Source organism: Corvus kubaryi, unplaced genomic scaffold (assembly GCF_017639235.1).
Source record: "Corvus kubaryi isolate FWS band 111438036 unplaced genomic scaffold, C.kubaryi_AGA036_p1.0 135, whole genome shotgun sequence".
Taxonomy (NCBI): Eukaryota; Metazoa; Chordata; class Aves; order Passeriformes; family Corvidae; genus Corvus; species Corvus kubaryi.
This window is the reverse complement of record NW_024580669.1, coordinates 413103-440605: the sequence shown is the minus strand read 5'-3', so window position 1 is coordinate 440605 and position 27503 is coordinate 413103. Positions and strand designations below refer to the sequence as shown.

At 51.6% G+C, this 27503-nt stretch overlaps 4 protein-coding genes across 8 annotated transcripts in view; 1 reads left to right on the top strand and 3 right to left on the bottom strand.

Moving 5' to 3' along the window:
* Positions 1 to 2374, top strand: part of CEP41 (centrosomal protein 41) — a 13784-nt gene extending 11410 nt beyond the window's left edge. Inside the window, exons 8-9 of the mRNA XM_042051388.1 lie at positions 269 to 502; positions 728 to 2374. Of these exons, the coding sequence (XP_041907322.1) occupies positions 269 to 502; positions 728 to 876 (383 nt within the window). The 3' untranslated portion in view covers positions 877 to 2374. The remainder of the gene's footprint in view (positions 1 to 268; positions 503 to 727) is intronic.
* Positions 2375 to 3018: 644 nt separating this feature from the next.
* LOC121675881 (carboxypeptidase A1-like) lies at positions 3019 to 6616 on the bottom strand. Its single transcript, XM_042051710.1, has 11 exons — positions 5904 to 6616; positions 5638 to 5719; positions 5320 to 5454; positions 5135 to 5236; positions 4908 to 5009; positions 4724 to 4825; positions 4491 to 4601; positions 4207 to 4297; positions 3706 to 3905; positions 3426 to 3510; positions 3019 to 3281 (listed from the first exon to the last, which is right to left on the bottom strand). The coding sequence occupies exons 1-11, from the start codon at positions 6041 to 6043 to the stop codon at positions 3094 to 3096; spliced, it is 1338 nt and encodes a 445-aa protein (XP_041907644.1). The 5' UTR covers positions 6044 to 6616; the 3' UTR covers positions 3019 to 3093.
* A 96-nt stretch (positions 6617 to 6712) lies between these two features.
* Positions 6713 to 12175, bottom strand: LOC121675890 (carboxypeptidase A1-like). 2 transcript variants are annotated; one of them, XM_042051720.1, is made up of 11 exons: positions 11875 to 12175; positions 10050 to 10131; positions 9489 to 9623; positions 9239 to 9337; positions 8611 to 8712; positions 8217 to 8318; positions 7999 to 8109; positions 7715 to 7805; positions 7371 to 7570; positions 7020 to 7134; positions 6713 to 6947 (listed from the first exon to the last, which is right to left on the bottom strand). In XM_042051720.1, the coding sequence occupies exons 1-11, from the start codon at positions 11937 to 11939 to the stop codon at positions 6760 to 6762; spliced, it is 1290 nt and encodes a 429-aa protein (XP_041907654.1). In that variant the 5' UTR covers positions 11940 to 12175; the 3' UTR covers positions 6713 to 6759. The 2 variants fall into 2 exon arrangements, with proteins under 2 accessions (XP_041907654.1, XP_041907662.1); XM_042051728.1 differs by having other exon boundaries at positions 7020 to 7104; positions 11875 to 12172.
* A 3444-nt stretch (positions 12176 to 15619) lies between these two features.
* On the bottom strand, positions 15620 to 27480 carry LOC121675864 (carboxypeptidase A2-like). Of its 4 annotated transcripts, none has more exons than XM_042051700.1 (12): positions 27408 to 27480; positions 22991 to 23078; positions 21374 to 21455; positions 20364 to 20498; positions 19794 to 19889; positions 19224 to 19322; positions 18991 to 19092; positions 18062 to 18172; positions 17622 to 17712; positions 16966 to 17165; positions 16163 to 16247; positions 15620 to 15920 (listed from the first exon to the last, which is right to left on the bottom strand). In XM_042051700.1, exons 2-12 carry the CDS (start codon positions 23053 to 23055, stop codon positions 15733 to 15735), a joined length of 1254 nt encoding a protein of 417 aa, XP_041907634.1. In that variant the 5' UTR covers positions 23056 to 23078; positions 27408 to 27480; the 3' UTR covers positions 15620 to 15732. The 4 variants fall into 4 exon arrangements, with proteins under 4 accessions (XP_041907634.1, XP_041907607.1, XP_041907616.1 ...); XM_042051673.1 differs by lacking the exon at positions 27408 to 27480 and adding an exon at positions 25077 to 25222; XM_042051682.1 differs by lacking the exon at positions 27408 to 27480 and adding an exon at positions 25140 to 25217.
* Positions 27481 to 27503: the final 23 nt, after the last annotated feature.

The window sequence follows — 27503 nt, the reverse complement described above, 5'->3', positions numbered from 1 at the left end:
GAACATTCCCAGCTCTCCCAGCCTGGCTCCAGAGCAGAGGGGCTCCATCCCTGGGAGCAGCTCCATGGATTCCTCTGGACTCTGTCCAGCAGCTCCAGGTCCTTCTGATGTTGGCCCCAGAGCTGGACTCCATGCGGGATCTCACCTGAGCGGGGCAGAGCAGCAGAATTCCCCCCTCTGCTGCTGCCCACATTTCTCCATCCAAACTTGCTGGACCTTCAGCTCCATCAATCCCTTGTGACTGGTCCATCCCAGCTGGGATAACGAGCGATCTGTGTCCCTGCAGGCCTCAAAGTCCTTGCACAGAAGATCCCAGAGGGGTTGGTCACCGGCACGCTCCCCGTGTCCTGCCAGGTGCCAGCTCCCTCAGGATCTGCCCGCAGGAAAACGACGCCCAGGGTGCCACCCACACGTGCAGAGAACAAATGGAGATTTTCTGCAGATGACCTCCAGAAGTTAAAGCATTACCTGGCCGAGGAGCGCGTTCCTTCAGACACTGCCAGTAAGACTCCAGAACGTGCTGCAACCTCACCATGGAATCATGGAATGCTTGGGTGGGAAGGGACCTTAAACCTCATCCAGTTCCACCCCGTGCCATGGGCAGGGACACCTTCCCCTATCCCAGGCTGTTCCAAGCCCATCCAACCTGGCCTTGGACACATCCAGGGATGGGGCAACCACAACCTCTGTGCAACCAATTTCTGATTTGGGGTTGTTTTTCCCACAGGCCGCCTTACCCGGGGTGTTTCAAGCCATGATTCCAAGCTCTCATCCGTGAGGAGCAACCCCAGCCTCCCCAGCCCCGCTGGCAACATGGGCTCCCTGAGCAGCCGCTCTCACAGCAGGACCAGCATCCAGAACAGGCCGTGGAAATAAATTGAGTATCCAGGTTTTGGGAATCCTGAGCAATGCAGCCCGTTTGTGGTTTTGGGAATCGGCAGGGAAAAGCAGCCGTGGTGAGAATTGGCAGCTCGGGTAAGGCTGGGCAGCTGGAATGATGTTTCCTGGAAGCAGGAATGGCATCACTTGAGGGGCAGGGCAGGGCAGAGGTGATAGAACTGGTTTTGTAGGGGAGGGAGCAAACTGGTAGTAAAGTCTGGGACCAGTAGCAACCATTCCACAAAGCTTTTAGTCCAGCTGAAGAAATTTGTGTCCAGAACATTCCTGGGCCGTGCCTGGAGCCATGAGGGTGAATAGGCCAGAAATCATCTGTGAGCACAACCTTTGGTGTTTTTAGCAGAGATAAAGACATTCAGCAGCTTGCCAAAAGTGAGAGAAGATCCCGGAAGGGTTTTTTGGGGTTTTTAAAAATAAATTATGATAATGAACAGAAGTATTTTTAATAAAGATGTGTCTGGAATTGCCCAGTTGGTGCTGTGACAGTCGTGTTTGCTCGTGGGCACTTTGTGAGTAGTTGTGTCTTTTTCAAAGTGAGCTGGAGAGGAATAACTGGAGTTTTTTTTCCAGTGACTCCTTTGCCAGAGTTTTTTTAGGAGCTGCTTTAAGGTTTAGGGTAGCTGAAGGGAAATTTGCTGCTGCTGCCTCATCAGGGTCCCTAAAATCCAGCAGGGCCCTGGAATCTGGAAATGAGCAGGGTGAAGGTTTGCTGGAAAATGAGTAGCCCAGTTTTCCTCAAACTGGTGCTTCTGGATAACCTGGGAATCCTCTGATTTTCGTGAGCTGCCTGTGGGAGACTTTGGAGGTGATTGTGGAGGGATTCTGCTCTCCAGTTTTTCCATCTGGCATTGCTGAGCCTGCTCCAGCTTTGGTTATCGTGGTCTTGTGGGCTTTCTGTGTATTTTTGGATTCAGTGGTTTTTCCTTTTTGAAGCAGACAATCTTCAACACATCCCAAAATTCACTGGCGATTTTGGGGTTATTCTGGTGAAAGGACAAAAAGTAGGAGAAATGGCACATAATTTCCAGTTTGGCAGCTTAAGACTTGCCATCCCTGAGCACGTTTATCATTTATTGCATCTCTGGGTCTGAAATCAGACAATGCTGATTGCAGGACTGGCAGTTTCAGTCTGATAAGATCCTGCTGCTGTGGGAATAGAGTTTTCCAGCTCCATGAGCTCTTGGAAGTGTCATTGCATTGGCTAAAATCCTGGTTTTGCTATCCAGCTGTGGGAGACAGATCCAGAATCCCTGGCTACTCTGTGCTGTGTGAAAACCTCCTGGTGAAACAGTTGGACAAAACTGGCCTGAGTCGTTTGAGATCCTCCAAATCCAAGGAATCTAAGGAAGGACTGAATGTACTTTCCCACCATCTCGATGGATTTGTGTGGATTTGGACTCTTGGTGGTTGGAGCAGAGTCAAACTCTGCAGAGGCTGAGGTTTAATTGTTTAATTTAATAAAATGTTAATTATGGCAGCTGCTTGGGTGATTTATTTTCAGCTTTGAGAGCTGTGGAGAGCCTGGAAAAGCTGGGAGTGGGCTCAGCTCCCCATTCCCTAGGGATTGCAGCAGGTGAGGAGGGATCATACAATCAGAAAGGTTTGGGTGGGAAGGGACCTTAAAACCCATCCAGTTCCAACCCCTGGACATTTCCACTGTCCCAGGCTGCTCCAAGCCCCAATGTCCAGCCTGGCCTTGGGCACTGCCAGGGATCCAGGGGCAGCCCCAGCTGCTCTGGGAATTCCATTCCAGCCCCTGCCCACCCTCCCAGCCAGCAATTCCCAATTCCCAATCTCCCACCCAGCCCTGCCCTCTGGCACTGGGAAGCCATTCCCTGTGTCCTGTTCCTCCAACCCTTGTCCCCAGTCCCTCTGCAGCTCTCCTGGAGCCCCAATAAATCCCACTGACCTCATGTCCCAGAGCCCAGTTCCCTTTCCATGCTCTGCCAGAACAGAGAGAAAACCACCACCTTCCCTTCGTTTTGTTCCTGCTATTTTCATGCCCTTTCAATCAATTCCCTTTCCAGGCCACCAGCCCAGCACACCCTGTTTGTGCTGGCACCGACTGCGGCTCCGAAAGGGCTTTTCCACCCGATTTGGGAAAAAGGGAAAACAACCACAGGCTTTTCTCATCCTTCTTTCCATTTATTTATTGCCTTCTTCCCCCTCTCCAGCTGCTCCAGCCCTGATCCCAGCTCAGTACATGTTGTCCCGGGTGTGCTCCATGATGACCTTCAGCGCCAGCCAGGTCTCCTCGGCGGTGGGAACGATCTGTTTGGCGGGAAGCAGGAATCCGTAGCGCCCCGTATCCCGCAGCTCGAAGGTGAAGGAATATTTAATCCCTTGGTTGTAGGTCCAGTCGATGGTTCCTCCACTCGCTCTGTCTGAGGGAGGAAAAAACAGGAGGGATTTGGAGCCTCAATCACTTCGTGCGGGAATTCCATGGGATATTTGGCCAAGCCACGGTGTGAGGGATGATTTTGGGATTTGGGGGTTTTGGGGGAGCCGTGGCCGCCCCCAGAACTTACAGATGGTGGTGATGATGCTGCCGTACTTGTACTTGGTGCCGTACAGGGAGGACAGAGCTGCCACGGCCTTGGCGGAAACCTCGTGCTGGGAATAGAGGGAAGGAGGAAAGATGAGCCAAAGAAAGGAAAAACCTGTGGGATACAGCTTTTTTCCAGGTGCAAAAGGGATGCAAAGCTCCTCCCAGCTTCCCAGTGGATGCAGGATGGAGGTGGCTCCTCCTTGGAATGGCAGAAGAGCAGCTCCACCCCATCCCAACCCCACAAACCACGTGGGCCTCACCAGTTCCTGCTGGTCCGGCACTGGGGTTTCGGTGTAGCCGTAGGGATAGAGCAGGAGCTGGGAATAGCTGTGGATGGAGACGAAAGCCTTGATGTTCCCGTGGCTCTTCACAAAGTCCACGATGGATTTCACCTCTGGCTCCGAGTTGGGGTAGGGTCCGTGGTACGTCTCCGAGCAGGAGTTTCCGCTGGCTCCGGCCTCTGTGGAAGAGAGGATGGTGAAAACAGTGGGAATTTGGGAACTTCCAAGCCCCACCCCTCAGATGCTTGGTGGTGATCAAGGAATGCTCCTGGGGCTCCTCCTGGAGATTTGTATGGTGACTGTCATTTGTCACCGGGGGACATCAAAGCCCTGGTGGAGCCCAAACCCTCGGCTCTGCCACAGAGAGCAAATCCCACCTCTTTCCCAGGGGACATCAATGGATCTTTGAGTCAGAAACGGCCTCAGAGCCTCCACCTGGAGAGTGGAAACGCTCCCCAGGGGCAAGGGGAGAGCTCTGACCTCCAAAACCTGCGTCCCAGTTGCGGTTGGGGTCCACTCCGACACAGATGGAGCCCGCGTGCTTGGACCTGGTCTTGCGCCACATGCGGTTCTGGAAGGGCAGAGCCACCTCAGCTGGTGCCCGGGGCTGGAGCTCCACAGCTCGTGGTGGTCCCATTCCCATCCCATGGAAATGTGGATGAGGAGGCTTTGCCCTCTCAGGGATGTGCAGCACCCCAAAGCCTGCTCCCCAGCCCCATCCAGCGTGGCTGTAGGAACCAGGGAGAGGAAATCCGGGGCGGTACCTGGCTATGGGTGAAGGCAAAGCCATCGGGGTTGGTGACGATCTCCAGGAAGATGTCCATCGTCTCCAGGATGGAGGCCACACCTTCATTATTCGCGTGATCCTGGACAATCTAGAGAGGATGGAGGTTTGGGGCTCCCTGTCCTCCCTGGGGGATCACCCACCTGGATCCCACGGTTCCTGAGGACCCTGTGGCCATTTGGGGTGGAAGTCGTGCCTGGCATGTGTCAGTACCTTCTTGGCAAACCAGACGCCGCTGGCCTGTGTCACCCACTCGCGGGAGTGGATCCCGGTGTCGATCCAGACGGCCGGGCGGTTTGTGCCCCCTGTGCTGAACTGGGAGAGCAGAGAGGGGAGGGGTTGGCTTTGTCCCTGTCCCACCACTTTCCCCTCTGGATCACGATCCCCAAATCCTCACCTTGAGCACGTAGAGGGGACGGTTCTCAGTCGAGCGGCCGATCTCCAGCTTGCTCACCAGGTTGGGGTTCTCGGCCACCAGCAGGTCCATGAAATTGTAGATCTGGGAAGGAGGGATGTGGGGGTCACTGCCAGCTCACCCCCTGCCCTTGCTGCACGTGGAGCAGCAGGGCTTTGCCAGGAGTAAACTTTTCCCCCCAAAATGCCTCAAATCTTGTGCTTTCCCACCTCATCCAGGGTGTGGTAGGCCTCGTAGTTGAAGGTGTTGGTGTTGAGCAGCAGCTGGCGGCTGCTCCGGAGCATCTCCATCTGCTCTTTATCCACCAGGGCCTGTGGGACACGGGGCGGGATGAGCCTCATTCCCACAGGGTGGGATCCCACCTCTCCCTTGCCTCCCCTGTGGCACCACTGACCTGCACGTCCTCGATCAGGATGGAATAGGAGACTCCACTGGCCTCCAGGTGGGCTTTGACGGGCTGCAGGCTGGGGAAGGGCACGCGGATGTCAACGGGAAATCCGAGCCCGCGGGGAGCCAGCCAGAAATCCAGCTGGGTAGGGAAAAATGGAGATAAGGGGGTCGGATCCTGCCTCGGGATGCACCCCCCAGCACCAGCCTGTCTTGCTTTTCACCGTTTGCTTCCCATAATCCCACGTCCAGCCCCGTCTCTGCTTTGTAAAACAAGGGACGTGGGCTGGGGGGCATCCCCAAAATCCAACCCCACACCCAGTACCTGCAGATGCTCCAGGGCCTGCAGCTCCTGCACCTTCTGCAGCTCCTCATCGCTCTTGGGGGTGACACGCAGCACCTGGTGCCTGTGGGGTCAGGGGGTGCTGGGGGGCGTGGGACGAGCTCCAGCCCCGTTAGTCCGGCCTAACCCCACCCCATGCATCCCCCCGTCCTGGGGATTTCCCCTGAGCCTTTCCCTGTGCTCCCTCAGGGCTGAACTGGCTCCTTCTGCCCCACCTGGTGCCACCGGCCCCATCCCAGCCCCCCTACCCGACGAAGGTCTCGGTGCAGGTGGCCACTGCCACCAGGGCAGCCAGGAGCACGGGAAGCCTCATGGTCAGCTGGGAGAGCCAGTCTCGCATCCCAACAGTGCCCTGGGGCCTCTTAAATCCCATTGGGATTGGGATCATGGTCCCTGGCCCGGCCCCTCCAGCTGTCCCTTTTCCCAGGGCCCTGGGAAGGCTCTGGCTGCCACCGGCCAAGGTCAGGCCTCGCCGTCCCCATCCAGGCACTGCCAGTCCCGGCCAAACCTGTCCCAGGAACCGGCTGGGGCCATGGTGAGTCAGCTGCCAGCAAGGTGAGACTGGGAGGTGCCAAAATCCTACCGCCCCCAGCGCCGGCTGAGGGGAGGGAAAGGATCAATTTGGGTTGAGAAAGCGCAAAATGCAGATTTTCACTTGGGGGTTTGATGAGATGGGTGCCTACACCACAGTGGTGGGGAAACTGATTTAAGGCTTGGCTCAGGACAGGGGTCAGAGCAGGTGACAGTTGTCCCAGGAGCCAAAAATAAACAGCAAGTGCCTGGAAGCACCTTGCACCCAGAGATGACCCTGAGGCTGCCCTGGGTTCCTCCTTGCAGCTTCCCAGGAAGGGATGACGGAGCAAACCTGCTCAAAACCCCACAAATCTGGGGTTGGTTGCCCAAAAACCCCCATCTCCTCCCATATTGGCTGTTGGCTCCAAAGGATGGGGACTTTGAGCCAAAGGCACGAGGGGAAAATAAACACCTGCAGGTCTGGGAGTCCTTTTCCACCCTTTTTTTGGAGTTCAGCATGAAAAAACGAGGGTGCCTGAAACCACCATGAGGGTTTATTGAGATGAGGGAATGCTGTGGGGGGTGCTGGGGTCAGTATGGATGCTCCAGGACGTGGACCATGATGTCCAGGAGCGCCGGCCACGTCTCGGTGGCGGTGGGGACGATCTGGGAGCTGGGCAGGAGGAATCCGTAGCGCCCCGAGTCCCTCAGCTCCAAGGAGAAGGAATATTTCACCCCGTTGTCATAGGCCCAGTCGATGGTGGTGCCTCCTGCCATGTCTGCAGGGAGAGGAGCGGAGATGGGAGCCCATTCCCAGGGGATTTGCGGCGGGATGAGGGAGGGACACTCACAGATGGTGTTGGCAATGCTGCCGTAGGTGTATTTTGTCCCAAACACGGCAGCCAAGTCGCTCACAGCCTTCTTGGCCAGTTCATTCTGCAAAGGACCCACCAAAAGTGGTGAGATCTGGTGGATCAAGCAGCAGGGGGATCTAGAGCCCATCATTCCCCATCTGCTCTGCTCTAGGTTTTCCCAAAAAACCCTTAATTTTTGATGTTTGAGGTTCATCATGCAACCACCCTCCACCAGCTGAAGGGGTTCAATATTCTGGTTGTATCCAATGAGAGGAGCAGGGAGGCTCCTGGGATGCTCTGCCTGAGTTTGCCAGGTGGCCACAGCCCCACATTTTGGGGCCATCTCACCATTTCCTGGTGGTCGGGTATGGGCGCCGTTCTGTATCCGTAGGGGAAGAGCAGCATCTGGGAGTAGCTGTGGATGGAGATGACGGATTTCACGTTGCCGTGGCCACGGATGAAGTCCACGATGGCTCTCACTTCCCTCTCGGAGTGGGCATGAGGGCCGTGATAGGTCTCGGAGCAGGGATCGCTGCTGGAGCTGGCGCCTGGAGCAGGGGGAGGAGGCACCATCCAGAGAGGATCCCTCACGAAGGGTTTCCATCCCTGGGTTTCTCCGCTCTAGCAGAAAGTTGCGATGTTTTGAGGCACAAACAATGCCTGGCGTGAGGACCTGGTGGCCGAGGTCTCACCTCCAAACCCAGCATCCCAGTTGCGGTTGGGATCCACTCCGACGCAGTGGGATCCGGCGTTGATGGACCTGGTCTTGCGCCACAGGCGGTTCTAGAAGCCCATGGAGAGGAGACTGAAACAGGGATGTGAATCCCAACCATCTCCCACCCCCCAAGCATCTCCAGGGATCTCCACTCACCGTCCCACGTGGGGAGGAACATCCCTCCCCACCCAAAAACCACGGACAGCCCTGGCTGGGGACAGCGCTGCAACAAGGTCCCCCCCGCGGTGTCCCCGCACTCACGGAGCTGTGGGTGAAGGCGAAGCCATCGGGGTTGGTGACAATCTCCAGGAAGATGTCCATGCTGTCCAGGATGGCAGTGACAGAGCGGTCCTTCCCGTATTCCTCGGCGATCTGTGCATGGAGAGGAGCAGGAGCTGCACGGGTGCCCCTCGGAGATGAGGGATGGGACAGAGCAGCACCGCAGGGTAAGAATTGGGGTCCCCAGGGTGTGGGGTCACCTTGTTGGCTGTCCAGACACCGGTGGCTTGGGTGATCCATTCCCGCGAGTGGATGCCGGTGTCCAGCCAGATGGCCGGACGGTTCCATCCCCCGGTGCTGAACTGTGCGGAATCACGGGATCATCGAGGTTGGAAAAGCCCTCGGGGATCATGGAATCCAAGCTGTGCCCGATCCCCACCTTGTCCCCAGCCCAGAGCTCTGAGTGCCACTTCCCCAGGTGTTCCTCGGACACCCCCAGGGATGGCGACTCCAAACCTCCCTGGGCAGTTCCAAGGCCTGGCCACCCTTTCCATGAGGAAATTCCTGCTGATGCCCACCCTGAGCCTCCCCTGGCCCAGCTTCTCATCCTGAAGAGAGGGAGGATTTTCAAGGTGAGGCTGCCCCAGGACCCACCTTCAGCACGTACAGGGGCCTCTTCTCGTAGCTCTGCCCGATCTGGATCTTGCTGACAAGGTTGGGATGATCCTCTACCAGGACGTCCATCCAGTCGTAGATCTGAAAGGAGGAGCTGCTGGGTCACGAGGCTCAGCCTGGATCTCACCTTTTGGTTTTGAGGGTGTCCAGCGCTGAATGCAACAGGCAGAGCTTCCCTGGGGAAGATCTGGGGCTTCCTTGGAGAAGATCTGGGGCTTCCCTGGAGAACACCAAGTGCTTGGGCCTCTGTGTGAGCAGGGAAAGGCACATCACAAGGTTTTTGGAAAAGTAGAATGAATGGTGAAAGAAAAAGCTCTGAGACCCCCCAACACCATCGCAGCCCCCCTCCCAGCCACCAGCTGGGCTCCAAGGACAGGGTGACACCACCAAAGTGAAGCTGAAAATGTCTTCCATGAGGTGGGAGATTCCAGGAGTGGCCACACTGGATGTGGAAGGTTTCCCAGTCTCCCATCTCAGCTAAAACTTCCACCAAGGTGTCCCAGGGAGGTCTCACCTGTCACCAAAAATGTCACCACGACTGTCACCACAGGGATGTGACCAGTGTGACCCCAGCAGGACAAAACAAATGCTCTGCAGGGAAAGGTACCTCATCTAGCGTGTGGTAGGAGGCAAAATCAAATGTGCTGGAGCTTCTCTTTATCCTCCTAGACCTCCTCATGCTTTCCTTTTCTTCATCCAATAATTCCTGGTTAGGAGGCAAAAAAAACCCCCAAGATCAACCAGGCTGGAAGGAGCAGGGGGTTGGATTTTTCTTCCTGCTCTTGGTTTCCAACTTTTTGGACTTTCTCCCAGGGCTGAGCTGCAGGAGCTTGTCCTGTTCCTGTTGCAGCCCTTACCTGCACGTCCTCAATCATGATGCTGTAGGAAAAATTATGGGAATCCAGGAAGTTTTTAACTGCTTGGAGGCTGGGGAAGGGCACCCGCAGGTCCGTGGGGTGGCTGGGGCTGACGGGGTGACGCCAAAAGTCCACCTGGGGAGAAGAAGTTGAGCTGAAAGGGAGAACTCGGCTCCATCCCAGGCTGGTGCTCATCCACTGAGCTCCCCAGCACCTCCAGGAATCCCATAGGAGTTTCCATGAAGGATCTAAAGAGGTTTTTGGACAAATTTTGGGACACAGATGGATATCTGGATAGGGATCTACAGAAATGTTTCAGCCCGGGTTGTTTGTGGGCTGCAAAGTCCCTTTGAGCAATGAGGATTCATGGGATGTTCCCAGCTCATACAAAACAGGAGCGCTGAGCTCAAGGAGCCCCAAGTTGAATTCCTATTTATTTGGTTCTAAACGATGCATCTCCAAAAGGGGAAGGAAAAAGGATGAGATGGCAAAAGAAGGAGGGAGCCCTGGATTCACCAGGGTCGGTGACACAGGGGATGCTCAGGACCCCTCAGAGCTCACCTGCAGCTCCTCCCGCTTGCCCAGCACCCCGAGCAGGGCGATCTGCTCCTCACTCCTGGCTGTGACACGCAGGACCTGGTCCCTGCAGGGAGGCAGAGGGATCACAGGGAGGGGACTCTGGGCTGGGGGAGGCTGTGGAAGCTCCACACCGGCTCCGAGGGTTGGAAAATTCATCAGTTGTTGGTGTTGAGAGAAAAAAATGCAGGTTCAGAGCAGCCACGATGGGAAAAGAGCAAGTGCTGGAGAGCCTGAGGTGATCTCCAGCCTTGTTTGATCAACTCCCACAATGTTAGAGAATATCTCACATGGATATGTTCCATATTTCTGGATACATTTCCTAGCAGAGGCTCCACCCCAGCCTGGCTGGGCTGCCCAAGAACAGGCAAAGCCCCTGGAGAGGAGGAAATGCTCTCCCATGGAAGAGACATTTTCCTACCTTGGATCAATCCTCTACTTCCAACCTCAACCTCTCCTGTTGGGCAGTGCTTAAAGCCGCTCCCAAAACGGCACAAAATTCTTTCCCCTTTTGTACCTTTCATCCTCTTAACTCCTCATTTATCAGTTTAACCACCTCCTCAGGGTGAGAACAATTTCCATTTGCCCGTTCCGTGCCTGGGGGACTCAGGCAGGCATTAAACCCTTGCAATTTTTCCAAAGTCAGGGAGCAGTCCTGGCATTTCCTGGACCATCTTGGCTTGCAGCTGCTCAGATCCCTCCCAGCACCACCTGCCTGGAGGAGTGTGATGGGATCCTGGATGGATCCCTTCAGCCATGGCATCGTGTCCAGGAAGGAAGGAAACCAGGAAGGAAGGTGGGTCAATCACATCACAGAATATCCTGAGCTGGAAGGGACCCACAAGGATCAAATCCAGCTCCAGGCTCTGCACAGACACCCCAAAATCCCACCCTGGGCATCCCTGGCAGCGCTGTCCAAACACTCCTGGAGCAGCCTTGGGAATGTGCCCATTCCCTGGGGTGCCTGTTCAGTGCCCAGCACCCTCTGGGGGAAGAACCTTTTCTGATCTCCAACCTAAACCCCCCTGGCACAGCTCCAACCTTTCCCTGGGTCCTGTCCCTGGCTGTGAGATCACCAGCCCTGGCTCCAGCATCGGTCTGTCTGTTGGGATGCCCAGCATCCCGGGGGTACATTTTTATGGAGAGGTTTTCCCTAATCTGAATATGGGATTCCCACTTTCTCTGCAAATTAGTTCTCATTGCCAGTGCAGTCATTGAGACCTTTCCGGGAATGGGTTGGAGGCTTTGGGAATTTTGGGTGGTCCCAATTCCCCCCCTACATTCCATGCCCATTCTCAGCCTCATTCCTGCACTGGACTGTGCTGTTCTCATCTCCAGGAGCTCCAACCAGAATGTTTGTCCTGGAAAAGTGCTGCCCTCCCTCCACAGGGCCCATTCTCCAGCCACATCTTGTTCTTTCCCACAGCGTGTTATTCCCAGCAATCCTTGGCTGTGATTCCCAGCAATCCTTGGGTTTTATTCCCAACAATTCTTGGATGGCTCCAGAGCCGTTGGTGTGTGAGCCATACACATCATCCCCTGGCATCCTACACCCTGGCACAGCTTGGAGTGATGCCCTCAGGGTTCAGCATTCCCTAATTTCTGCCTGCTGCATGCTCAAAACCTCCCTCCAAACCTGGGGTGAAATCTCATCTTTCCTGCTTGGGAAAAAATCCTGTCGGATTTCCGTCCTTTGGGATGTCACCCTTCTCACTGACCCCAAAGGACAGCGGGTGGGGATGGGCCTCTCTCACCTGGATCCCCATCCCAGCCGTGGTGTCCCACCGCCCCCTGCTCCGGCAGGACTCACCCCACGAAGAGCTGCTCGGTGCTGGCGATCCCCAGGAGGGCAAGAAAGACCAGGAGGGTCTCCATGGTGGGTGGGAGCAGAGCCTCAGCCCCGAGGACGGACTTGGTGCCTGGGGGGCCCTCCGGGATCTCCTCACTGGGGCCGCATCCGCCGTCCCCGCAGCGTCGGCAGCGACAAACAGAGCAGGCAGGAAGGGCTCCCGGGAGCCCAAATGTTTGCTTTATTTGGCAAAGTCAACACAAGAGCAGCCAAATTAGGGAGGATCTGATAACGTCTTCCTCGGTGAGCAGGTCCTGGATGAGTGTCCGTGCTCCCAGCTCGGAGCTGCCGTGGGCACGGGCAGCTGCCAACCCGCAGGCGTGGGATGGTGGGGATGGCGCGGTCACAGGAGCCCGGAAACACCTCTTTGTTTCCATGAATTTCTTCATTACTCATTGCTATGAGTAAGTCAATTATGATTAGTAATGCATGTGTAATTACAAGCTACTACAGATTTACTCGCAGAAAAAGCAAGCATTTAAACGTGTACTTATTTAGGATTAATTAGTTTATGCATATGTGTGTGTGTGTATATATATACACATCTATAAAATTTAAACTATATTGTTCAAATTATTCATCAAACCATTCCCAGGAGTGGGGCCACTTGATGGTGGATGAAGTCTCACTTCAAAGCTGATGGAAGCCGTGGAGCTCGGAGGTGCACAAGGACGTTCACCTGGGGTAATGTTCAGAGAGAAGGGCTCATTTTTGGGGAGAAAATGAATTATTTTTAATGTTTTCAGTGTAAGCAGTGGCTCTGGAGCAGCTGTCACTGACTGGGGCTGTCCCAGGAGGTTGGGTTGTCATAGAGGTGGCTTTGTTCCCCAGTTAAAGCAGCGTCTTTGTTCCGCAGGTTACAGCAGGGCCTTTGTTGGGCCTTATCTGAGCTGCCCCTGAGCTCCCACCACACTTGTCAAGGATGCTCCGAGTTCCTGGGCTGTGTTCCCAGGCTGGCAGGCACCTCCCAGGGCAGTTTTTTACAGTGGACATCTTCTGTCCGTGTTTTCCCCATTAAATCCAGGGGATTCTGGTCGCCCCGAGAGCAGGATGTGCCGTGGGGAGGGTGTCAGGATCTGTTGGGGCTTTGTGATGCAGAACGGGTGATGTTGGTGAGGTGCTGGCAGGGTCCTCCTTGAGGCAGGACCACGGGGTGGTTGAGGTGGGAAGGGACCATGGGAGGTCTGCATCCAACCCCCTGGATGAACATGGTCAGCTCTGGGGACCCGCCAGGTCCCTCCTCCTTGGATCTTGGAGTCCTCCAGAGATGGAGGCTCCTGCAGCACGCCTTAGACAGTGAGGCCCGTGGAAAGAAACAGGGACCGATCCTTGATCGATGTTTCAGAGATCTCTATTCTCCAGCCACACGGCCGGGGGACTGCCGAAGAACTCGGCAATCACGGGAGCAGCAGGGTCCTCCCCGGGCAGGGGAACACAAAATAACCAGTGGGGACCTGGATTGGGGTACATGGGAGCAGGGAGACCCCATAGGGCAGGGGGAGGAACCCCAACACTTCACCCTTTTGTTTTAACTGAAAGAGATTTAAAACTTAACATTGGAAACAACTGGATAAACATAAGATAACAAGAACAGTTTCAAAAGGAAACAAGCCACCCTCCTGAGTCTCTGAATGTCCAAACAGATTTTCTCTGGAACATCCTAAGGCTGGCAGAAGGGAGACAGGACTCTCTGAGCATGCTTTGTGGGGAAACTGAGGCAGGAGAGGGTTTCTTCCATTTTTACCTGTTGGAACTCTAAACAACAATAGTCAATTTCTTTCTCTCTCCCTTGTCATCCCCCACTCAGCATTGGAAAGGGATTTTTGGGAAACAGATTGGTAAAGGCATGGTTTTGTGAGGGAAACCACGAGTGAAAGAATGGATTAGGAATACACTGGGGGTAGTAGGATGTAGGATAAAGGGGAAAGGTAGGATTGGGAACGGGAGACTGTATGGGTTGTTTATAATGGGGATAGTGCCTGGGATGACTACGATTTGCAGCATCTATCCTGCCTTTCACAGAAACACCACCAGGCCCGGTAACATTTGCTGCTTGCAGGCCTTTCCTTCCTTGTATAATCTTAAACTCCACCACTCAGGGCCCCACTGGCACCAGGTCCTGCTGCTTCTCCTCCTGGTGAGAAGCATTTCCTGATGTTCCTCCTGGCTCTCCCTTGCTCCAGCTGCTGCCTTCGTCTCTCCCATCGCTCTCTGTGGTGAAGAGCTTGGCTCTGTTTCCTCAGTGATCTCCTTCCTCAGGATGGGAAGGTCCCCACCCCACACCTGTGTCATCTCTATCCCACCATGGGACACATCCTCCTGTTCCTCTGGGTGGCACCCACTGCTCTGACTCCAGATCTCTCTGGGCTCAGGGTCCCAGACCTGGATGAGCTCTCATCCCATCAGGCACTTAGAGAGGAGGGGACAGGGGGCCTCAAGCCCTGGATGGTTGGAATGAGCTTCCAAGCCAGGACAAGGTCACAGGTCCCCAACCCCAGCCGAGGCTCCTCACGCTCTGCAGCTCCTGCTCTGGAGGCAACAGCTCCTCCAGGTCCAAGAGCCAAGTGTGTGCCCTGTCCCTGGGATTTACCATCAGTGGTTTTTAATCACAGGGCAGAGGATAGGATTTTGGAAAGCTGGGTCAGTTCGGGAAGCAGGTGCCACAGGATAAGGCCATGAGCAGGGGGGACAGGGACACGTGGGGAGTATTGGCTGACCCAAGCACGGGTTTGCTTTCCAAAACAGCTGCTTTTAACCCAAATCCAGCCCCCTGGAGTACTTCCAGCTGCCTCAGCTGCGCTTCCCCCTTTTCCTGCCGGCAGCTCCGTGCCCTGGGAGTCCGCAAGGTTTTATCGGACACATCAGCGCTGTTTGCTCTCCTGCCAGGCTCCCCGAGGGTGAGGAACTCACCAGCTGCTGGGGGGTCACAAGACACTGAGATAAACCTGTTAGATGTGATAATCACCACAGCAGCAGCCACCGCTAATCTCTGATCCTTCAGTGCCTCCTGAGCTCTTTGCTCTTAATTCCCAAGAAATTAGCAGGATGAAAAACAGAACAAGGGGATCTGAGGGACTGGGAGCTGCATGAGGGGAAGTGTCCTTCCATTTCCATCCTCACTTCAACCACGTCCACTGGGAACATGTGGCAGGGAGAAAGGGGCAGCCAAATCTATGGGGATGTACATCTGAGGACAGTGGTTGGGGACCTGGCAGCGTTCTGAGGCTCATTAAAGGAAATGAAATTCCTTTAATCAGTTCCAGGGCCTGGATTATGCTGGTTAACGCCAGGCCCCTCTGCACCAGCCCCTTCAGCCTGGGAAGGCTCCAGGGAGAGCTGAGAGCCCCTTGCAGGGCCTAAAGGGGCTCCAGGAGAGCTGCAGAGGGACTGGGGCCAAGGCCTGGAGGGACAGGAGCCAGGGAATGGCTTCCAGTGCCAGAGGGCAGGGCTGGATGGGAGATTGGCAATTGGGAATTGCTGGCTGGGAGGGTGGGCAGGGGCTGGAATGGAATTCCCAGAGCAGCTGGGGCTGCCCCTGGATCCCTGGCAGTGCCCAAGGCCAGGCTGGACATTGGGGCTTGGAGCAGCCTGGGACAGTGGGAGGTGTCCCTGCCCATGGCAGGGGTGGCACTGGATGTGTGGTTCTGTCCCAAAATCTCCTCAAGGCTGTGTCACACACAAGGCACAGGACACGTGTCAAACACCATGGGGGGACTGCACAGGGGGTTTATTCCACCATTTTTATCATTCCAACCATCACAGCACACCGAGGATTTATGACCTTGTACAGCTGCAGAGAGCTGGCTCCCAGCCCAGCCCTCAGGAGGACTTGGCCTGCACGTGCTCCATGATTCTCTTCAGGCCCAGCCAGGTCTCCTTGGCAGCTGGGATGATCTGGTTGGCAGGCAGCAGGAAGCCGTAGCGCCCTGTGTCCCTCAGCTCGAAGGCAAAGGAATATTTGATCCCATTGTCGTAGCTCCAGTCAATGCTGCCTCCACTGGCTTGGTCTGGAAGAGAGAGGGAGATGAGCCAGAGCAGTGAGCAGAGGGATGGTGGAGTTCTGTTCTCCTGCTGTTTGGATTTTGGGGACAAGGCTGAGGTTTTGATGGGAACGCTCAGCTCCGATGTGTGACCGGTGGTGTCACTGCACAGGAGCATCGTGGTTTCCACGAGGGACAGACCCTGTGGGGAGGACAGGGATTGTTGTCCTGGGACAGCCCACAAAAGCTCTGAGTGGCCAAATACTCACAGATGGTACTGCAAATGGTGCCCACTTGAAAGGTGGTGCCATAGAGGGACCGGATGGAATTGGCAGCAGCTCTTCCCAGAGATTCCTGGAGGGGAGAAGATGAAGGAAAAGTCAGGAAGCAGCCACACTTCCTGAGACTAAAGATTAGGATTTCACCAGAAATCTCCAAACTGCTTTGGAGATGATTCCCACTAACAGCACTCACAGCTTCCACAGCATTTTTGGGAGGTGGCACTGTAGGTGAATGAACTCCCAGCAGGTTCTGGAACTGTGCATCCAGTGTTTATCTCACTAGCTTGTCAAGGGAAGGCTCAAGAGAGACCAGAAATTCCCAAGGCAGTTGGAGATCTCCCAATACTCCGGGGTCAACTTTGTGCTCACTTCAACTACGTAATGGGGGGTGGATGGAAAACAGAGCTGGGTTCTTTGTGCAGGAGGGAAAAAGGCAACAAATTGCCACAGGGGACCTGCATTTAGGTGTTAGGACAAAACAAAATCCCCATGAGATTAGGGAAACTTTAGGACAGGCTTGAAAAAGCTGTGGAATTTGTCTTTAGAAATATCAAATCAAAACAATTAATCAAAACTTAGACTGAAACTGGCTCTGACTCCAAAGCCCTTTAAGCACAGGGTTAGAACAGAGATCTCCAGAGGTCTTTTCCATTGGAATGATGCTCATGAGATCCACATTGCCTCAGAGATATCATTCCAGCTGTGATGCTGTCATTAAGGAAGAGCATGGAAAGTACAGAAAGGCAGCTGGACAGAAGAGAAGAAGGTAAAGCTGAGTCCTCCTGTCTTACCAGCTCGGCATAATCATCTGGCCTGGTGCATTTGTATCCATAGGGATACATCAGGAGCTGGGAATAACTGTGGAGGGTCAGGAAGGCCTTGAAGTTGCCATGATTCTTGATGAAGTCGACAACAGATTTAACTTCCACCTCGGAGTTGGCGCTGGGCCCGTGATAGGAGTCAGAGCAGGGGTTGTTACTGGCTCCAGGACCTGGTGGGGCAAGGAGGGAACAAACCTGTGAGAAGGAGAATTCCTGGAAGGTCAGGGCAGACCCACACAAAGCTGGGCTTTCCTAAGGACAGGGGCAGGTGTGCAGCCAAAGCAAGGCCTTAAATGCAGATAAATGCTCAGACAGCAGCCACAGAGTGTGAATGTTTAAGGGATGTATTTTTAGATGCTGCAACCTAGAACAGGTTGCCCAGAAACCCAGGAATCCACATTCTTGGGGGTGTTCAGTGGTTGGATGGGGCTTGGAACAGCCTGGGAGAGTGGAAGGTGTCTTTGCCCATGGCAGGTGGTAGAACTAAATAATATTTAAGGTCCTTCCAACCCAAACCCTCCTGTGATTCCATGATTGCTGCCTCATCCTGTGCTCCAGGGTGATTAATCCCCTATATAAAGGCAATAGCTGGTTCTGTGTAAAGGATCCAGAAGCTTTATCCCTACCTCCAAAACCTGCATCCCAGTTCCTGTTTGGATCAACTCCAACACAGATGCTGCCAGGAATCTTGGAGCGGGTCTTCCTCCACATGCGATTCTGCAACAGAGAAATGCTTCAAAAGGGAGCAAATCTGGGTGCTGGCTCCAAAACTGCTCCCAGAAATAGCTGCCACCCATGAGGGATTGATCCTAGGAATGATCCCAAGAATATTTCTGACTGCCAGGATGGGTCACAGGTCAAAAATCAAATGCATTTACCAAAACTGGGGTATTTACAGTGGGTTAGGATGGGTTAGACAAGTAATGAGGATCTTTGTCTGCCCAGCTCTTTGGTAACTCCTCTCACAGCATTAAGGAATGGACTTGCAGAGCCCACTTCCCTCATGTTTATTATTTCCTTGGAAAAGCCAGGAATCCCACTGAGCTCAGACACAGAGCTGACTCACCGAGGTGTGAGTGTACACAAATCCATCGGGGTTGGCGACTGGCAGCAGGAAAAGATCCATCTTGTCCAGCAGGGAGGTGATGGAAGCATCTGTTCCATAGTCAGAGGCAATCTAGAAAGAGACAGGCAGCACACCCTGCTTAGCAGAGTATTTCCTTCCCAAATGTTCATTCCCTCATTGCTTGGGACAGAGGAAAGGCTGGATTTTGGGGCAGGGAAGTGAGAAACATCCATTATCTGCTGGCCATTACTGTTCCTCCACTGCTCTGAAGTGAACGGTGAATCTGTTTTATTATTTCATTCTGAAGACAGGAGGTTAATGGAAGAGAACAACAAAATTTACTCCTCCCTGTCCCAGGGAAAGGGCCAAGGCTGGCACTGAGACTGAGATGGAACAGCCAGGTTGGGAATACTCAACTGTGCTGCACGGAGAGAGCTCGAGGAGCATTTGGACAACACTCTCAGGCACGGGGTGGCTCTTGGGGATGGTTCTGTGCAAGGCCAGGAGTGGGACTCCATGATCCTCGTGGGTCCCTTCCAACTCGGCTTATTCTGTCACTTCTCTGGTGGCTCAGTCATTTCCAGCAGGATTTAAACCCTCATTTATAGAGAGCTGGAGGTTTGGGCATTATGTGGAAGGAAACCAACCCCACACTGTTTTTCTGGATGAGCAGAGCAAAGCAGCAAAATAATCTCAAAGATCTTGGTTATTTGTGTAACAATTTCACCTGAACCACTACATTTTGTCTGCCTAAACTCAGCTGCTCTGACAGGACCGAGTTTTCCAATTCTTGGTCAAGGCAGCTGCCACACCCTTGGGGAGTCGGCTGGTTTGGGGAGGTGAATTAACTAAACACATAGAGGGGTGACATCCTTTGAAATACCAGGAAACATTCCCAAGACAAGCCAAAGATGAATCCCTGCAGGAACCTTGTTGGCGATCCACAGGGCGCTGGCCTGGGTGACCCACTCGCGGGAATGGATGCCGGCGTCGAGCCAGATGGCCGGGCGGTTGGAGCCTCCGGTGCTGAACTGGGAAATCAAACAGGAGCGTTTCAAACTCTGACACCTTTCAGTCAAGAACATCCCACACCATTGGGGTGCTTTGGGCTGCATTCTCTATCATCCATCTCAATGGACACATTCTGTGATGTTTGTCGTACCTTGAGGACGTACAGAGGCCGCTTTTCATAGGATTCCCCAATCTGGATCTTTTCCACAAAGCTGTACTCAGACACAAGATGGTCCAGTTCGCTATTAATCTGAAATGAAAGGTCATGAGGACATTAAAATCATATTTATGTATTCTATCATTCCTTCCAGAGAAACATGGACTGATTCAGGTTGGAAAACCCATCCCATTACCACCCCCCCACCTTCCATGATCCCAAATTGCTCCAGCCTGGCCTTGAACACTCCCAAGGATGGGGAGGCCACAGCTTTTCTGGGCAAAAAGTTCTTTATTTCCCAATTTCAAGATTCCTTTATTTCTCTTTCTTTTGAAGGAAGGGTTTTGACAGATTCTGCAGGAGAATTTATGGAATTTTGATCAGCATTGTCAGGGACAGCGCTGGCTGATTGTTCTGAGCACAAAATTAATACTGCAAAAACCAAACCCATGTGCCAGAAGAAGCTGCAAGGACATTTTAGATGCTAACATAGGATGTTTAATTGAAGACAGCATAAAAAGAGCCCAGAAAAAAACCAGAATACTCTTCCCCTGAGGTACTCACATCATCCAAAGTGTGGTAAGCACCAAAGTCAAAGCTGCCGCTGCGCTGCCTTTGGGCACTCTCGGCCATATCTTGCTTTTCTTTATCCAGAACATCCTAAAAGAACACATTCAAATGGTGAGAAGTGTCTGCTTCAGCTGCTAAAAAATAAATAAATGAAAAGGCAGTGCGTTCATGCTGGTTTAGGTGCCCTTTTGGGATTACTGCTCGTGAGAAAATGTCAGATTAGTGCCCGAGTGGGTGATTTTTATCCTTAACTACGGTCAGCAGAGTTTACTGAATGATGAGTAACTTCAGTGTTGGGATTCCCAAATGTCTGAGGCCAGAAGGCCATGTGGAATTCCTCAGGGTTATCAGAAGAGTCCTGTGGAGTCTACGAGTTTATTGATGTCACTACTCAGAGTACACCTGCAGTGATCCTTGGATTGTCCTTGAGGAATTAATCCACAACCTACAAAAATAAGGGGAGGATCCCATGGAAAACAGAGTATGGAAAAGTGGGAACGAGGCCAAATTGTGAATCAGTGCTTCCAAAAGTTATGAAAAAGAAGTGCCAGTGGCAGTGCCCACCTGCAGGTCTTCAATCAGGATGGAATACTCAATCCCCTGGGATTCCAGGAAGGCTTTGACTGACTGGACACTGACAGCAGGAATTCTCACATCCACAGGCACAGCAGTGGCAGAGGGGTTGATCCAGAAATCCAGCTAAAAGGAGAAAGGAAAACTGATTTGGTTGGGGGAAGGCATCCAGCAAACAGCTCTGGCAGAGCTTTAGAAATGCTGATTTCTCCCAAATCCAACGGCTCCTGCAGAAGGGAGCTCTGGAATGCTCCGTTCTCTGTGGCCTCACCACAACCTTGTATCAGTTCATGTGATAAACTCAATAAAATAACAAATACCAAGAGGCTTGAGTCAGTTTTTTCACTAATTTCAAGGCTTTGGTCACAAAAACAAGAGAAAATTTAAGTTGTCTCTGATGATTATTTTATTATTCTCCCTTTTACTAGAAATAATTTTAAGAAAAACTCTAAATTCCAGTCTTAGGTAACATGAAACCCATTGTTTTAATTTCTCCTTTAATCTCTCCTTTGGTAGGGCTTTTCTAAATTTTCATTTCTGTAGTATTCAAATAATACTTTTAAACCCAGTGATGTTAAAAAGTGATGTTAAAAATCCTCACCAATGGCAATAAGAACAGTAATAACCTGGAATTTTACACTCTGTTTTCCTATTTCAATACAGTTTAGACCAACTAATAGATTCCTTCCACAACCCTGGGAGACAAAACATTGCCATTCCCACTGGAAAAACAAGTTTTTCAACAGTGAGATTAAGATCTAACAATTCAAATATGATGTAAACCTGGTAGGAAAGAAAATACCAATTCTAGCACTCCTGAACATTTGAATTTGCAGGTCAAATTTAAAGTGTTGAGAGAGTAAATTTATTTCTGGCAGCTGCCACAGGGTGATGGGAACCTTCCAAATGAAACACAGCTTCACACCCTGACCCCTTGAAAATGAGATGCAAATCCTGCCCTGTCTGAAATATTCCAAAGTGCCCCTGTGGCCATGACCCACCTCCAGGTGTTCCAGCGATTCCAAAAGCTGCAGCTGCTTGACCTCTTCCTCATTTTTGGTCTTGATTCGGAGAACCTGGTGCCTGCAATAAATCGGTGTCTTCAGAACCAGTCTCAGAAGGGGGCTGGGTGAACTGGTTTGTTACTGGGATCGTTAATTCAGTGTTAATTGTGTGTTAATGGCCGACACGGGCTCCTTTAATCAGTTGCTTTGGTGTCACCCAAGAGTTCAACCAACAACCCGCACCTTCATCATAAACCAGACAACGTGGATGAGTTTTAAATCACGAGGATCAATCCTGCATCCATTGGTTGGTTTCTGGCAGCAACTTGTGGGAAAGTAATATTCCAGCTGAGTTGGGGAAGGATCGAATGTTTGGAGAGCACTTCGCGGCAGAGCAAACACCAAATACGGGATTTGTTTCACCTTTCCGTGGTTTAGTCGGAGACTGCTGCCACCCTCCCGGTGTTGGCAGAGGCTGACACCAGCAGAGGGTGGCTCGCACCATTCCAGGTGGGATGAATCACCCTCTGGAAGTGCCTCGCTCCACCTGTTGGAGCGATTAACTCAACAGCCGGGAGCACAGCCCGGGTCGGTGCTGTCAGCAACACCGGTAACTGCACAACTAGAAACCTTTTTAAGATGGAAATGAGGTAAACAGGGTCTCGGCACACGAGCTCAGTTATGTGGGTGTTTATTTACGGCCTCAGCTGCTGAGAAGGGACTCGTTTACACCAGGTTCCTCTCCCTGGCCAGCTGAGGGATAAGATCTCTTTGTTGAACCGAGTTAAATCGGCTCTGAAGGCACTTTTCCACATTAATAACTTATTATTGGATTCTCTGGCCCCCTAAGCTTTATCTCAGGGTTGGATTCTGCTGTGAATTAACCACAGCTACTGAGGAAGGGATTCACGAGAATTCTGTTTGTGATTAAATGATGAAAACAGCCCCTCCTGCCTTTACAAATCCCCGAGTTTGGGGACATTGTCTGTATTATGTTTTAGTCTTAATCCTTAAACCTTCATACACAGATTTACTCACTGGAATCTAGTGCTCACTTACTGCACCTCAGGATTTATCCAGTAGGTTTTTATAATCTTTAATTATTAAAGATGGTCATATAATCTTTAATTATTTCCATGGTCAGTGAGGCTGTGAGGAAACACCCTGTGGGGCAATTTTCGCAATGCAACATAAAGATAAACCTTTAGGATTTAATGGTTGGAAATCAGGATTTAAAGTGCTTAGAAAGGTGGAAAAAAGAGGAAGAAAGAGAAATAAATTTGGGAGTAAAAGGGAAAGTAGTGAACTTTCTGATCTGAGGATGGGTTCTGGTCTTTCAGCTCTGCTTTTGCAGTGAGGTTCAGCTCCTTAGGTACAGCTAAAGCCAAAATAAAGTCTTGGATTAACAGAAATTGAGGATCTCAACTCCACAGCTGGACCCTTCTCCTTAGAAAACCCAAAGGAAAGGTTCCTTCAAACACCAGAGCAGCAAAGCAACAAGAAAAATCAGTCACAAACCCCCAAAAAAGTGCCCCAAGCAGGTTTTGTGAAGGTGAGATCATGGAAAAACAACTGGATACCAGCCCTAAATGAAAGGTTTTCCACAAAACTCACCCAACGAAGGTTTCCAGGCACAGGGAAGCCCCGATGAGGGCGCTGAAGATCAAAATCAGCTTCATGTTTGCTGGAAGTTCAGCTGGGCCTGGCAAAGGGGAATTTATACCGGGCTTTATTTTTCAGGTAATACCTATCTGACAGAACCTATCACTCCATGTGATGAAGTTCTCACATTTATCAGAGCCTCCAAGGCAACCAGCACGCAGGAGGCCGATTTCACCTCCAAAAAAAATATTTTCCACTGACACATCCAAAGCGGGGTGGGGGAGGAGTCGGTTCCAAAGCTCTGACCACAAAAATGTGGTGTCCTTTCACATGTTTTTCAGGGCAGAGGAAAGCGGGGACAAACTGAACTCATCCCAGCTCTCACCGCTGGCTCTGCCAGCCCACTCGTGGTCCTGGGGATTTCTCCCATGGATTTCGAGTTGTCCATTCCTTGTTCCAAGGGTGCCTGGATATTTGAGGAGTTGTTATCCACGTGGGAGGGCAGCCTCCTGGCTGAGCTTTGGGAATAATCTCCTGTGCCTTTGGCTGTGGGAACACCCAGCTGTGGCTGTCCCACAATTGCAGGTAGGGCCACAGGGCTGTTGGATAAACGTTTTGTTTATCCAAATAAAAGGTTACTGAGGGACAGCCGGGAGCTGGGGCTCCTAGGAGTAAGGGACAGAGGGGAGATTCTTCAGCTGCTCAATCCACCTCAGGAGAATGAGGAAAGGAATTCCCTGACAATTCCCAGAGGAAGCTTTTAATAAAGATCTCACTTGTATCACTCTCAGCATTTGTCAGCACCTCCCTGAGGAGTCTCCTCTCACCTCCATTCCCACCCTACTCCTCCACAGGTGTCCTGTTGTGTTCACAGTTCCAAGCACATCCTTTGTCTCATGTTTTTGGGAACAAAGGGAGCCCCAGGCAGGGATTAGTCCTGTTTTGGCCTGTAGGAATGAGTCATCTTGCAACTGCTGTGTCTTGGGGGCACAAGGAGAGCATGCTCTGCTCAGTGCTCTTGTCTCTGAGGTTTAACCAAACCCAGTCCCTGGAAGAGGGATCTCCATTCCCTCAACTTAAACCGAATAACAGAAATTTATCCCAAGAGACAGGAACCATCACGGGAATTTCCTGCTCCTGGAACTACTGCAATTCTGGTGGAAGTCAAGTCCCACCTGTAGCTTACAGACCCCAGTATTTCCTAAGGAATCAGCTGACTGTCCACACCACCTGCCATGGTGCACTCTTTGAAAACAGGAAGGAAGGATTTAAGCTAGGGCAAAATTAGAGCTCGTTTCATTACTCATGCTACATCCCACATGGATTTAAGGGCTGCCAAGAGACCCTGCCAAACCTGACGTCAAAGTATCCCAACAAGCTCTGAGTGCCTTGATCAGCATCATCTGGGGCCTCCACCCACTGCATTTCAGGAGCTGCATCTAAATCCAAACCTTTGTACTCACTCCTCATCCCCCTGCAGAGACTGCAGGGCCCCCAGCAAGGACCTCCTGCTGTAGCCATGAGGTCCTAAAGGGTTTGCAGATAAGCCCCGAGCCACAGGCATGGATGAAATTGAAGTGAATCCAGAGGAGGCCCTGGAGCCGCTCCCAGGGCTGGAGCCCCTCTGCTCTGGAGCCAGGCTGGGAGAGCTGGGAATGTTCCCCTGGAGAGGAGAAGCTCCAGGGAGAGCTGAGAGCCCCTTGCAGGGCCTAAAGGGGCTCCAGGAGAGCTGCAGAGGGACTGGGGCCAAGGCATGGAGGGCCAGGAGCCAGAGAATGGCTTCCCAGTGCCAGAGGGCAGGGCTGGATGGGACATTGGGAATTGGGAATTGCTGGCTGGGAGGGTGGGGAGGCCTTGGGACAAAATTCCCAGAGAAGCTGTGGCTGCTCCTGGATCCCTGGCAGTGTCCAAGGCCAGGTTGGAGCACACTGGGATAGTGGAAGGGTTGGAACTGGGTGGTCTGTAAGGTCCCTTCCCGCCCAAACCATTCTGGGATTTTAAGAGGCTGAAAACATGAGCAGTGTTGATGCCAGGGTCCAAAAGCAGAGCAGTGGGAAGGCAAAGGTGACAGCGAGGCAGCTGGGAGTAGGGACCTCACCACAAGCAGCAGAGCCCCACGGGATCCAACCAAGAGGAGCAGAACAGGTCTGGTGGCACTGACCCGGTCCAGGTCCTCAGACAGGTCACAGGGCAGGTCCACAGCCAGGACGTCAGCACCCACTGCAGCTCAAACAAGGCCCAAACCACCTGGCCTCAGCTTAAATGCAGCTCCCACAGCCCGGGGTGGGTGGAGGGTGTGTGGGTGAGCCCAGCCAGGGCAGTCAGGGCTCTCTTCCAGTGTGGGCAGGGTGGGACGTCCTGTCCTCACAGCCCTGGAGAGGCTGTGGAGTCACGCAGTGAGTCAGGAACACCCTGGTAGCATGTGAACAAGTGAAAGGTTAAACCAGTCTTGTCCAAGCAAACCCTCTCCTTGCCTAAAATCACTGTATTGATACAAATTTCCCCTGTGCTGTCAGTGAGAGAGGCCAGAATGGGTGCAAGGCCCCAACAACAACTAGAAAAGCCTCAAAAATCATTAAATTTCAGTGGAGTCAGTCCATTTTTGTAAAATCCAGACCCTCTGTTGTTGCTGCCTCAAATGATGCAAACCAAGACCCAATGTTGTAGCGTCTCCTGTCATTTTTAGGAAAAAAATCCCAGAAACTTTTCACCTTTGGATAGGAATATTCACTGACATAGCAAAGGGCTTCACTGACATAGCAAAGGGCTCCAATGACAGCTCATCTCGAGGATAATCAAAGTTAATTGGCTATAACGCCAATTTATTTTGGATTACTGATGAGGGAACTATTATTTCTGTAAATAATGGATTACCTCCATGCTCCTAATCCACCTTGGAAATGCCCTGGATAAAGGGTGAGTAGGGATCTCAGTATGTGGTTTACCACTTGTACACTCAGAATTCATTTTAGAAGCAGAACCCATGTTTTTGATGTTTCTGGAAAATCTGCAGCTTTGTGTCAGTGTAATAACCCTGGCTGCAATGGAGGTACATACTTCCAACTCAGTTTTCCTTAAATTAGGAAATCAAGACCTTCAAATTTGCAGGGTTATCCTCAGACAAATCCATCAGGTCATGCTGAGGTTTTGCATTTCAGGTCAAGGAGCACACGGATAAATTGTAACAAGAAAAAGGGCATGGGAAGGGTACTGGGAGAGATCCAAAGCCACCTCTACCTGGAGATTAAAGACTGCTCCTCACAGTGACATCATCCCATGGGATAATTATAAATCATAACAATTTCCAAAGGTGTGAAAGCCTTTCAGACAGGAAGGCCCAAGCCTTCTGCTGAGGGCCAGTGGAAAACATGGAATTCAGTCATATCTTGAATAATCAAAATTCCAGTGCAGGAGCAGCGTGGGATTTTCCCTCTGCTCCCTCCAAGCCTTCCTCATGCTCATCATCTTCCTTTTCATCTGGTTTCTGACCAGGGCAGAGAGCAAGGGCTCATTCTGACAGTAAAACCCTGATTTAGCGTGGAATACACACAACCCTTTCCATTTACATCATTTCAGAGAAGAAATACCAAGTTACAACTGTACAGAAATACGAGGTTATGCTTCCAGAGAAATATCAAGTTTTCTTGTACAGAAATTTGTAGCTATGCTTGTACAAAAGTATAAAGTTACACCTGTACAAAAATTTGAAGTTGGGCATGTGATGGAAATGATATAACATTCCTAACTAATTTTTAATTGGCAGCTTTAATTACTTATGAGCAGCGCCCACTTTTAGCCAGCACTAGTAAAGTTCCTGCACAGACCTTCATTATTACTTTGATCATGAAATCATCGATTAAGTTTATTAAAACTAACCCCGACAAACTTCAATGAACAGACCCAAAGAATTTGAGGATTGGGCATGTGGGATCTGAAATTTATGGCACTTCAACACTGCTGGAGTAACCAGAAAATTAAGAGGAAATTAAGGCCTGAAAGGTTGGAGACTCCATGTCTGAGAAAAAGATAAGAAAATTACTAAACAATTTGGACCAGATAAAAAAAAAAAGTGAGAAATCAATAGGGAATAAAACACTAATTAAAGACGAGGATTATGCAACTTAGAACCAATAAACATTGATTTGTTTGTTAAAATGTATAAATAAGTGAAAATGTTTTGTATTGGGGTTCATGTGGAAGCCTGAACTTTGTCAGCCACACACACAAACCCTACCCAAGAATAAATACCTGACTTGCTAACATTTTAAAAAAGACAGTGTTAGGAGTCATTTATCCCGACGGTTTCATTGACCCTTGTACAAAAATATGAAGTTGTGCTTACACAGAAATACGAAGTTACACCTATGCAGAAATACGAAATTACACTTGCACAGCACACAAAAAGACCTAAAACCCCTCAAAATTTTACCTGCTGACTGTGGCAACCTGTTGCTCTGACAGACATGGCAATGCGCAATTAAACAATTTAGCTGTACAGGCAATTAAAATAAAACCAGAGCGCAAT

Coding starts and splice junctions, on each gene's coding strand:
- LOC121675864 (XM_042051700.1), bottom strand. CDS start 23,055: ATGAAGCTGATTTTGATCTTCAGCGCCCTCATCGGGGCTTCCCTGTGC. Junction 21,456..22,990: donor TGCCTGGAAACCTTCGTTGG/GTGAGTTTTGTG, acceptor GATTTATTGCAG/GCACCAGGTTCTCCGAATCA. Junction 18,173..18,990: donor CCCTGTGGATCGCCAACAAG/GTTCCTGCAGGG, acceptor GTCTCTTTCTAG/ATTGCCTCTGACTATGGAAC.
- LOC121675881 (XM_042051710.1), bottom strand. CDS start 6,043: ATGATCCCAATCCCAATGGGATTTAAGAGGCCCCAGGGCACTGTTGGG. Junction 4,602..4,723: donor GCGTCTGGTTTGCCAAGAAG/GTACTGACACAT, acceptor CATCCTCTCTAG/ATTGTCCAGGATCACGCGAA. Junction 4,298..4,490: donor TTGCCTTCACCCATAGCCAG/GTACCGCCCCGG, acceptor CTGCCCTTCCAG/AACCGCATGTGGCGCAAGAC.
- LOC121675890 (XM_042051720.1), bottom strand. CDS start 11,939: ATGGAGACCCTCCTGGTCTTTCTTGCCCTCCTGGGGATCGCCAGCACC. Junction 8,319..8,610: donor GGCCCCTGTACGTGCTGAAG/GTGGGTCCTGGG, acceptor GATTCCGCACAG/TTCAGCACCGGGGGATGGAA. Junction 7,806..7,998: donor TCGCCTTCACCCACAGCTCC/GTGAGTGCGGGG, acceptor ATGGGCTTCTAG/AACCGCCTGTGGCGCAAGAC.